General features: G+C 35.5%; 1 protein-coding gene across 1 annotated transcript in view; it reads right to left on the bottom strand.

Annotated features, from left to right (window-relative positions):
- adamtsl3 (ADAMTS-like 3) overlaps nt 1-12,548 on the bottom strand; it is a 786,695-nt gene that overhangs the window by 393,241 nt on the left and 380,906 nt on the right. The window contains exon 4 of the mRNA XM_030126022.1: nt 880-1,007. Coding sequence (XP_029981882.1) covers nt 880-1,007 — 128 coding nt within the window. The remainder of the gene's footprint in view (nt 1-879; nt 1,008-12,548) is intronic.

The following is a 12,548-nucleotide window of genomic DNA, read 5'->3' as shown; positions in this document are numbered from 1 at the left end:
CGGAAAATTTAACATGGGCTCTTATGGGGAAAACATTTCAATCGTCTTCTTCTCCCAAACTACAGTTCTGATTGACTTCAAACTTGGCATACAGCTTCTGTATGATGATGTCAACACAAGGTATTGAAATTATTTTGATCCGTATCTGATTCTGGATTTGGTGCGACTTGGAAAAATTTTCCCATTATAAGAGATAGGAAGTGGATTGATCCAATAAATCAGTATCAATAATATCAAGTTGGAATTTGAATTTTTTACAGATCTGATTGGAAATATGACCAAAACATGGGCTATTTCTGTAATATAATAAATACACAGAACTGGGTGATAATAAATGGCATCTGGATACATTTACCAAAGCTTTTAGTTTGGCCGGTAAGCTACAGGGCCATTGGTCCTATTTTTTTCTGATACAGCCTGTATATATATCCCCTTATCATAAGTCATTTTACTCAATTACTTCACATATTTTACTCGGTCAGACCCACTTAAGATCAAATTGGGCTGAATGTGGAACATGAACTAAAATGACATTGACAGTCCTGATCTAAAAGGTTCAGTCTGCTGGTATTAGACATTAGCTTAGCAGGATACCCCTACCTTGAATATTTTGCTCAAAAAAAAACAAAAAACAAAAACAACGAAATAGGATTTGTGAATTGGACAGATAGGAAGGTCAGACCATCACTGGCAGTTTTATCCTCATTAAAAAGTCCCATTGACCCCCAGCAGAGATCAGCAGCTTCATACCAGGATCACACACCAGGCGCTGAATTAACTTTTTTTGTTCATTTAATGATCCCAGTTCTGCCACAGGCTACATCCATACTTTAAAAGTGCTGTAAACTAGTGTGTTGTCAGGTGTCAGATGAGGCTTACCCTCTGTTGAGGCAGCGTCGCAGCGAATATGAGGCTCCTCCTCCGCACGTTCGGGAACAGTCGCTCCAGGGTCCCCAGGCGTCCCAACCTAAGTCCCGGTCTTCATCGGACCGGGTCGTCCTGGAGGTCTGAGGAGGGACAGAGAGCACAGAGGACAGTACGTTAATGATCAGATCAGGTGGACGATGGAGAGAGCTGCAGGTAAATAGAATAGAATAGAATAGAATAGAATAGAATAGAATAGAATAGAATAGAATAGAATAGAATAGAGTAGAGAGGAACAGAATAGAATAGAACAGAACAGAACAGAATAGAATAGAATAGAATAGAATAGAATAGAATAGAATAGAATAGAATAGAATAGAATAGAATAGGGTGGAACAGAATATAATAGAATAGAACAGTACAGAATAGAATAGAATAGAATAGAATAAAATAGAATAGAATAGAATAGAATAGAGCGGAATAGAATAGAGCAGAATAGAATAGAATAGAACAGAATAGAATAGAACAGAATAGAATAGAACAGAATAGAATAGAACAGAATAGAATAGAATAGAATAGAATCGAATAGAATAGAACATTAAAATGCAAAAACAGAAACATGTGACATGTTTCTTTTCCAGTCCAGTCCTTGTCCATTGTCCAAACCTACACTCTTTCTCTAGTCTAGTGACAGATCACCATGACAGTAGACTGGTTTGTTGTACGTCCCTAAAATGAGTCCAGGGTGCTCCAACACTAAAACATTAGTTCCACCTGCTACATGTTCTAACCTGAAGAAAACAAGAAAACCCAGGAGTGATCCCATGCCCCTCCAGCAAGCCTTCCCACATCCTCTAGGGGGCCCACCCCACAGTTTGAGACACACTACATGAACCCAGAAAGACCCAAACCTCAACAGCCGACCAAAAGCATCTACTGATCTAAACTGTTCCATACCTGTTGATTCATTAATCCTATCAATACATGTAAATAATTGGTGCAAAATGCAGTTTGTTGTCTTTTCATGGTCATCAGATATGACCCATCTGAACGTTCAGAGGCTCCATAGTTACTGTGGAAACACCATCATCTTCTACAACATTGATTCACCAGTAAAACCCATAGAGTTGGATCAATGACAGTGGATGGACACACTGGGTTTATGTTCAGTTAATGATATATTTTGCTGAAAAACTCCCTTTTTCTTCAGTTTTCTCTGTTTTAATATAACCTTTGAATTAAACTATGAGTTTTCATGAAATCTAAATTAAATATCGGAAAATACATGATTTACAGTGAAAAATGTAAAATAAAGAGGTTAGTTTTATAATAAATGGTGATAAATCACTTAAGAAAGGTTAAATACAGATTAAAAAAAAAATCATTTGGGAACTGACACAAAAGTAGCACTGAGTCTGTATGGGTTTAACATTAAGGAAATATTAATGTTTATATCTCAAATCAGTATGAACAGGACATCTTACGAACTGTAGCCACAATGTGTCCCAATACTTTTGTCCATTTACTGTATTTTAAAACAGAAAGTGTTGTATTTTCACCTGGAAACTATCCATTAGCTGCTCATTTTCCTGTGTATTATCACCAGTAGTGACGTGCTTTGCCACAATTAAGTCATAGAATTCATTTTACAGCCCAGGAAACATGTCCCAGTGTTTAACATCACTTCAAATAACTGGAAAAACAACAACATAATTAGTTAATCTTTCTGAGACATGTTGACGTAGTCGTTTCATCTGACCTCCGAAGCTGGTGCTGCAAACGTTGGCTGTACCAGAGGAATATGAATAATACAGAGTCAGTGCTGCTGGCTGCTGTTTGTTGGCTGTCCTCCTGCTCATTAGAATCAGAATATGCTGATACTTTAAATACGTAACCAAAGCCGTGATCTCTCCAATATAATGTCTATAAAAATATGCTTTAAACACCCACCACCTTCATCCTCTTTCTCCTCTGGTTTCTGTCACACATCCTGGATCAGAAGTCTTACCGGTGAACATAATCCAAGCTGCTATTACATTTCTTTCAAAATCCATTTGGCAAAGCAAATTAGTAGTAAACAAACATATTTCGCTGGAGCCACAGCATATACGAGTTACGGAATTACCGAGTGCATTCAAAGCCGGCTGCAGAACAGTAAAGAAAATGGATCTTTTTTATACTCGTGTAATGTGCGTTTTTAAATTTAGAAGCATAAAAGATATGCGTCCTTATCTAGTAATGGACGATAAAGGTGTTTCCGCGATTTGAGGATTGCAACAGGATAAAGCAGATTGTTTGTTGACAATAAAAGAGCACGGAAGATGAAACGGCTGCAAAGGATTTGGAGTGAAAGCCTGGAACATGGGTTGTCACTCATATTTAGGAAGCAAAAAGACAAACATGGGGTAAAAAGTAGGTTTGTGTTTGACAATGAGAGGCATTACCAATGCAGAGACGAGCATTTCTTTACACACAACAAATAGAACCAATGTCACTGTATCTCGCTGGTATGTTCTATCAAGAATCAATACCAAGTTGAATTTGTGAGGTTGTCAGGTTCTGTCTCTATGTTCGAGTCCTGTGGTCTGGATGAAGGAGATCAACCTCCCAATAGAAGTGGGTGGAACTTTCACTGGAGGAGAACTCAACTAATTCAATCAAAGTCCATATATGACTTCGTATCAGTGATCAATAGCAACTATATTGATATCTGTAACTATTTCCATGTTATAAGCATCAAAATATGGACCATTATAAGTAAAGGCAAATTTGTAATATTTAAAAAATTCTAAAAATCTAAACTGTCAAAGCTGTGAACAAACTTTAGTAAGTAATTAAGTGAGTAAAGTTTACTTATAAAGCACTTTTCACAGATAAAAATCACAAACTGCTGTACATAAAATGGGTGTCGACATTGTCCAAAGGAAACTACATAAAAAAATAAAAAAAAAAAAAAAAAGTAATGGATCCATCCAGTAGTTTCATAGAAGATGATTGTTGAAATACAGACATTGGTGACCTTGAGTTTGACCATTCAAGGTCACTCAAGGTCAAAGGTCATGGACCCAAATGAAAGTCCATATATGGTTTCTTCTCAGTGCTCAATAGTAACTATATTGATATCTGTAACCATTTCCATATTATAAACCATCGAAATATGGACCAGTATACGTAAAGGCAAATTTGTAATATTTCAAAAAATTCGGCAAAAATTCAAAAATCTAAATTTGTCAAAACTGTGGACAAACTTTGTAGACATTGTCCCAAGGAAGCTACATATAAAATTGGAAATGAATCTCACACGGAATTTTGTGGGAGAACATGTTCGAAGAAATTGCTAACAAAGATGAAGACGAAGGCAAAGACGACAAAGACAACAAAGACGACGAGATGACAAAACGACAAAGACAACGAAACGACAAAGATGACGGAGACGACAAAGACAATGAAACGACAAAGATGATGGAATGACAAAGACAACGAAACGACAAAGACGATGAAACGACAAAGACAACAAAACGACAAAGATGACGGAGACAACAAAGACGACAAAACGACAAAGACGACGAAACGACAAAGACGACAAAACGACAAAGACGACAAAACGACAAAGACGACAAAACGACAACAAAGACAACAAAACGACAAAGATGACGGAGACAACAAAGACGACAAAGACGACGAAACGACAAAGACGACGAAACGACAAAGACGACAACAAAGACAACAAAACGACAAAGATGACGGAGACAACAAAGACGACGAAACGACAAAGATGATGAAACGACAAAGACAACGAAACGACAAGGATGATGGAGACAACAAAGACGACAAAGATGATGGAGACAACAAAACGACAAAGATAATGGAGACAACAAAGACAACAGAGACGATGCAGGCTATAGAGACGACAAAGATGACGAAGACAACCAAGATGACAAAGATGCCGGAAACAATGCCGAACACAGAGCCTTCACAATAGCTCGAGGCCTATTGGCTGGTGAGATAAAAACAAGACACCACTGGCGACACACAGGTCACATGCAAGACTTAACCAGTGACCTGTATTTAAAACAATGCCAAATCTCATGTTAAATAAATCTATAAAGCCTAAACCAGGTCCTGATCAATGAGATTAAGAATGACAGAGTTCTTATGGTAGTTTGTGATAAGATGCTTTTCAATCTACCAATTTTTGTACACTTCTTCTAAAAAATATATGAAAGAGTGAAATACCAGTGTATGAGTAAGAAGCAGACATCTACCAGTGGTTGAGGACCAGACCTCTGGTTCCATCTGTGACCTCCTCCATTCAACAGATCAGATTGTACAACACACTGCATCCACCTCAAACTGACCTTATGTTACAGTAATTTGATTCATTTTACATCCCATTAATGTAATGACGATTCAAATGTCAAAGGAGTTGAGATTGATTCATATTCAGTTCATCTTAATTATAGTTCACTCATAGAAAATACTCTGAAATTTCAAATTTCAACCTTAGTGTATTATTAGAGGACATAACAAGATTTAATTACTTTTGTGGAATTTTTAGGGCGGTCAAAATTAACGCAAATTAATCAATCATCATGATTAATCTGATTAAAAATTTTAACGCAATTAACCCATCTGCAGCAAAATGACTCTGAACATCTCTGGCAACATATTTGGGTCAGTTTGTCCAAGTAGAGTTCGCGTCATACATGAACAAATGGGCAGTTGATCTGGTAGTGACAGGCAGCAGAAGTAACCCATAAAGATGGAAGACGATAAACAGCACGTTGGCCCTCTGGATGGAAATATGAGGACAAAAAAACCCAAGAATGTACAGTTGTTTACACAGAGGAAAAATTACTGAGCATGTTTTCCAGAGTAGAAAGTATTTTCCTCAAAAAGAGTAAATTTGGCTTAATACTGAGTAAATTTGGCTCTATATTGAGTTTGGACAGCTCCACCCAAAGAGTAGCATTTACTCATTTTAGAGAGGGACCAAATGTTTTCGGAGTAGAGTAAAGCTTTCTTCAATTTTAGTAAATTTTACTCGGGCAAATTTCCAGTGCAGTTATTTTGTTGAAACTATTGAAGGTGTTTAATAAATACGTTAAGTACATCTTTCTTGAGTCTGTTTGTTCATGCAAAATGAAATGCAATTAATATGGAATAAAAATAAATGATATTTAATCGTGATTAGGGATGGGAATCGTTAAGAATTTAACGATTCTGATTCCATTATCGATATTGCTTATCGATCCGATTCCTTATCGATTCTCATTGGGTGAGGGAATAAAAGAGTACAAACAGGTGTGTTTGCATTAACTGTCTTTTATATTTCAATCTCTGCACAGAAAATATAACATATACAGTATGTACAAATAATAATAACAGATGACGCCAGGCCAGTTCGGGGGGGGGGGGGGGGGGGGGGGGGGGGGGGGGAGCAGTGAAAGTGAAACTAAAGACTTTTTACTAATTCCTCTATTTCCGCATTTCTACTTCGTGGAATTGGTTCGACTCAGCTCGGCTTGTCTCCCGTTGTTGTGCACCTCATTTCCTTTCCCCTACCTTCGGAAACTTGTATTTGAGGAGTTACAACGTTTGTTGCCCACACCGGAACCGGAACTGGGCCCGGCGTTCACTCGGCCACGACATTCACAAGCGCTGCTAAGTAGTGAATCAAATACGTGACATTCCTGTAAATGATTCACATGCTGTGGACAAATGTTTGAGGATATTGGAGGGATTCCACTCTTCTGAAGACATGGAAGCTTTGACAGTGTTCCAGTGGACCTGGTGTTGTCTTTTTAGACCGTGTCTGCCTCAACTCCATGTTGGCTACGTTCTGACCAAAACAATGCAGCGTACGTGTGACGTCATCACACATGCGCAACGAAGGCAGAATCGATAAGCAGAATCATTAAGCAGGCAGGCAAACGATTCCAAGGAATCGAGCTACTGGGAACCGGTTCTCAAAAAAGAACCGGTTCTCGATTCCCATCCCTAATTGTGATTAATCAAAATTTTTCCACAAAAAGTCTGTGATTACTCTGACTAAAAATTTTAATTGTTTGACAGCGCTAGAAATTGTGCAACATTTTTTATTGTCATGTAGACAGTCAAGGTCAACAAAGTTACCATATTTGGCTCCTTGCTCATATATGGGCAAAGAACAAATCAAAACACAAAAGCAATCCAATAGTATATATATATAAAAATACAAGAAAATGCATGTAATGTGCAAGGAACATGTATTTTAGAACATTAAAATATCACTTTTAGAACATTGGACCAACATAAGTGTTGATCCACACCCCTGTCCACATCCACATTCTCCCTTTAAACATCATTCCTTACATTAGTACCATTACTTCATGGTACCTAACAAAACAGGTCCACTCACTGTTCATGCAGAGGTGGACCTTACAGACCCTGTAGACCACATTGGACCTCAGATTGTTGACTCACTGTCCTCACTGGAACTGCTGCAGTCACTGTCTTGTAACGTATGCAGAAATGACCAAAAATAGTCACTTGCCCAATAAATGGTTAAACTGACCTATGTTACAATAATTTGATTTATTTTACATCCCATTAATGTAATGATGAAGTAAATGCCAAAGGAGATTCATATTCAGTTAGTCCTAATTATTGCTTTAGCCTCAGTCGTCCATGGTTCTCAGTCATTTTCTGTCAAAAACACATAAAAATGTAGCGTATTATTTATCAGATCAATGCTGGATTGCAGTAACACATTGAATTCACTTAAGAAAAATATTTGTAGACTCCTTATCTCATAATTACGAGAAAAGATCTTGTAATTATGAGATATGGATGTGGTAAGTATGAGATAACGGTCTTCTTTTTCTTTTCCTTTAATGACACAATGTGCTTCTGTGCTGGATTTGGGTCGTTGGGTAGTTTTTCCTCCGTATTGTTGTAGCCAAATGACGTCAGGCTTAAAGGAAAGACAGAGAAGTTGAAGAGGGGAAGGTGGGAAGGGGTTAATGTAAGGTGTGGAACTAGAGATAAAGGCTCAGAGAGAAGCTGAATTGGACGACTCTTGAAATACTTCACCTTATGTCATTTCTGAGTCTTTTGCAGCTCTTTTAACAAGTGGAGCTGAAGTGAGCTGATCCTGTTAACATACGACACATGGAAATGTTATGTCACTCCTCTTTAATCCTACACGTACGTAGACCTACACGTATACACACGGAAATCTATTTATACAGAACTACATCATCAGAATATATAACTGTTTTCAGTAACTCATCCTCCCCATCCCCATATCACAACATGTGTATGTGCAAATATATTGTAAATATGTAGATAATATGTACATTTACATTTAAATAAATACTTATATAAATAGCAGATTCCTTGTTTCACTTTATATTTGTTGATTCACAAGTGTGTATTTTCAGCCTGATGTCTCCGCACTATTTTTGTCTGTTATGTTATGTCATGTCATGTCATGTCATGTCATGTCATGTTATGTTATGTTATGTTATGTTATGCTACGCTACGTTACGTTATGCTTTGCTATGCTATACTATGCTATGCTATGTTATGTTATGTTATGCTATGTTATGTTATGTTATGTTATGCTACGCTACGTTACGTTATGCTTTGCTATGCTATACTATGCTATGTTATGTTATGTTATCTTATGTTATGTTATGCTTTGCTATGCTATGCTATGCTATGTTATGTTATGCTATGTTATGCTACACTACGCTACTTTATGCTTGGCTATGTTATGTTATGTTATGCCATGCTATGTCATGTCATGTTATGTTATGTTATGTTATGCTTTGTCATGTTATGTTATGCTATGTTATGTTATGCTACGCTACATTACGTTATGCTTTGCTATGCTATACTATGCTATGCTATGTTATGTTACGTTATACTATCCTATGCTATGTTATGTTATCTTATGTTATGTTATGCTTTGCTATGCTATGCTATGCTATGCTATGTTATGTTATGCTATGTTATATTATGTTATGCTACACTACGCTGCGTTACGTTATGCTTTGCTATGCTATGCTATGTTATGTTATGTTATATTATGCTATGCTATGTTATGTTATGCTTTGCTATGCTATGTTATGTTATGTTATTTTATGTTATGTTATGTTATGCTATGTTATGTTATGCTACGCTATGCTACGTTACGTCATGCTTTGCTATGCTATACTATGTTATGTTATCTTATGTTATGTTATGCTTTGCTATGCTATGCTATGTTATGTTATGTTATATTATGTTATGCTACACTACGCTGCGTTACGTTATGCTTTGCTATGCTATGTTATGTTATGTTATGCTATGCTATGTTATGTTATGCTTTGCTATTCTATGTTATGTTATGTTATTTTATGTTATGTTATGCTATGTTATGTTATGCTACGCTACATTACGTTATGCTTTGCTATGCTATATTATGCTATGCTATATTATGTTACGTTATACTATCCTATGCTATGTTATGTTATCTTACGTTATGTTATGCTTTGCTATGCTATGCTATGTTATGTTATGTTATGCTATGTTATATTATGTTATGCTACACTACGCTGCTTTACGTTATGCTTTGCTATGCTATGTTATGTTATATTATGCTATGCTATGTTATGTTATGCTTTGCTATGCTATACTATGCTATGCTACGTTATGTTATCTTGTGTTATGTTATCTTGTGTTATGTTATGCTTTGCTATGTTATGTTATGTTATGTTATGCTATGTTATATTATGTTATGTTATGCTACACTACGCTACGTTATGCTTTACTATGTTATGTTATGTTATGTTATGCTTTGTTATGCTATGCTATGCTATGTTATGTTATGCTATGTTATGTTATGCTACGCTACATTACGTTATGCTTTGCTATGCTATACTATGCTATGCTATGTTATGTTATACTATCCTATGCTATGTTATGTTATCTTATGTTATGTTATGCTATGTTATATTATGTTATGCTACACTACGCTGCGTTACATTATGCTTTGCTATGCTATGCTATGTTATGCTTTGCTATGTTATGTTATGTTATTTTATGTTATGTTATGCTTTGCTATGCTATGCTATGCTATGTTATGTTATGCTTTGCTATGCTATGTTATGTTATCTTATGTTATGTTATGCTTTGCTATGCTATGTTGTGTTATGCTTTGCTATGCTATGTTATGTTATGCTTTGCTATGCTATGTTATCTTATGTTATGCTTTGCTATGCTATGCTATGTTATGTTGTGTTATGCTTTGCTATGCTATGTTATGTTATATTATGCTTTGCTATGCTATGTTATGCTTTGCTATGCTATGCTATGTTATGTTATGCTTTGCTATGCTATGTTATGTTATCTTATGTTATGCTTTGCTATGCTATGCTATGTTATGTTATGCTATGTTATATTATGTTATCTTATGCTACACTACGCTATGTTACGTTATGCTTTGCTATGCTATGTTATGTTGTGTTATGCTTTGCTATGCTATGTTATGTTATATTATGCTTTGCTATGCTATGTTATGCTTTGCTATGCTATGCTATGTTATATTATGCTATGCTATATTATGCTATGCTATGTTATGCTATGCTATGTTATGTTATGCTTTGCTATGCTATGTTATGTTATGCTTTGCTATGCTATGCTATGTTATGTTGTTATGCTTTGCTATGTTATGTTATATTGTGTTATGTTATGTTATGCTTTGCTATGCTATGCTATGTTATGTTATGTTATGTTATGTTAGCTTACATATATTTGCTCAAAAAGGAAATGGAAGAAATGCAAGTTATTTTACTCCCACCCCCATTCTATAGTCATATATTCCTTAGTATAAATGCATACGTAAAATATTATAATATTATTGTAGTCAATATATCAACAATATTCCATAGGCATGAACCATTTTCAGTTTTAATATTGATCAGTCGTGTACTATTATCTATATTATATGTGGTATTATCATTATTATTATCATTATTTATGTTCATATTTTACAGGAATATAAGTTTCAATTACTGTAACTCACAGATTTATTCAGTGTTTCATGTAAACAAAGGACTCGGGGTATTTCTGCTGATTAAAATACTAATTCCTACCAAATGACACTCCAACGTTCACAGTCATATATTGAAAAACACATCCTTTCAGTTCAATGTGAAAACAGACCACGTTACTTGTCTTAACTGTTGTCAAACAAACCAACAAACCACAAAAGGAAGAAAAAAAGAACTGCAGGATGTAAAAAACAAAACAAAACAAAAAAACAAATTCAATCCAACCATGTAGGTGTGAAAAATACTCTACAGTAAATTCTTGATCAAACTCGAACTGAAAAAAGCTTCTCGGTTTTACAAGTCCGACAGGAGACGCTGAAAAGCTGCCATGTGGAAAGACAGAATTTCTGTTCACACTTCAGTTACAGCAAATCTTGTATATCCACAGTGAGCGAACGCAGCAGAAGATCAGCTCAGACCGGACCGGACTGAAACAGAACAGAATATCAGCTGTGGCAACTGTCAACTGACTCAGCACCGGAGCAGGAAGCATTTCACACTGATGCATTCAGACCAGAGGGGGATAACAGGCTGAGCAAAGGTACAAGCCTCTTTTACCTCCATTTCCCAAAAAAAGAAAACCTTAAGTAAACTTTCTGCAGATGATCTACGATGTACAAACACACCAGCCTGCTCTCCTGCTGAGAAAATCAAATACTGTCCAATGAATACAAGCAAACCATTTAATGAAGAACAAATGAGCTCAACAGAGTACATATTTAACCTAAACCTTATACTCCTTCAGTGTCATATCACTGTACAGATATGTCTAAGACCACCACCTTGGAGAAATTGTTTCTATACTATAAGGACAAAAGTATTGGGACACTTTGAATTCAGGTGTTTCTTCTCTAATAGGGGTCTGGGATACAAAACAATGACAAATGTATAATATAGTTTCATATTGGGATAAATACCATTGCATTGCATTGGTTCATTTGGTTTAAATTGTTATCTTTGCTTCCAAAGTGCCTCAGAGATGGTTTTGACTTAATTTCTCTCAACATTGATTTTTAAAAAAAATCCATGACTATGAATTCTACCTATAAATTTCTCAAATATTTTTCGTGCTCTGACTGTAAATAATAATTTTCCAGCACAACTAACCGTCTATTTGCTTCATATTTCACATAGGAAGAAAAATCTTCCATTAAACTTTAAGGAAATATTGATGTTTACATTTCAAATCAGCATGAACAGGACATCTTACAGCAATATTTTTGTCCATATAGTTTTTAAAAAATCTATATTTCCTTACAGTTTAATAGAAGATTTTTCTTCTTAAGTGAGATGTGAAGAAAGTAGATGGTTAGTTGTGCTGGAAAATTATTTTTTATAGTCAGGGCACGAAAAATATTGAAGAAATCTAGAGGTAGAACATTTAAAATCATAGTCATGGATAAATAAAAAAAAATAAAATAAAAAAACAAAAACAAACAAACAAAAAAACAAAAAACAGATCATTGTTAAAGGAAATTAATTAAAACCCCTCTCTGACCATCTCAATTCAAACAAAACTAACAATGCAATGATATAAAACTATATTATGACATTTGTCATTATTGTTTTGTATCCCAGACCCCGGTTAGAAAAGAAACATCTGAA

The sequence above is a fragment of the Sphaeramia orbicularis genome, chromosome 3 (assembly GCF_902148855.1).
Source record: "Sphaeramia orbicularis chromosome 3, fSphaOr1.1, whole genome shotgun sequence".
Lineage (NCBI taxonomy): Eukaryota > Metazoa > Chordata > Actinopteri > Kurtiformes > Apogonidae > Sphaeramia > Sphaeramia orbicularis.
Note: the sequence above shows the minus strand (reverse complement) of the source record. Positions and strands in the feature narration are given on the sequence as shown.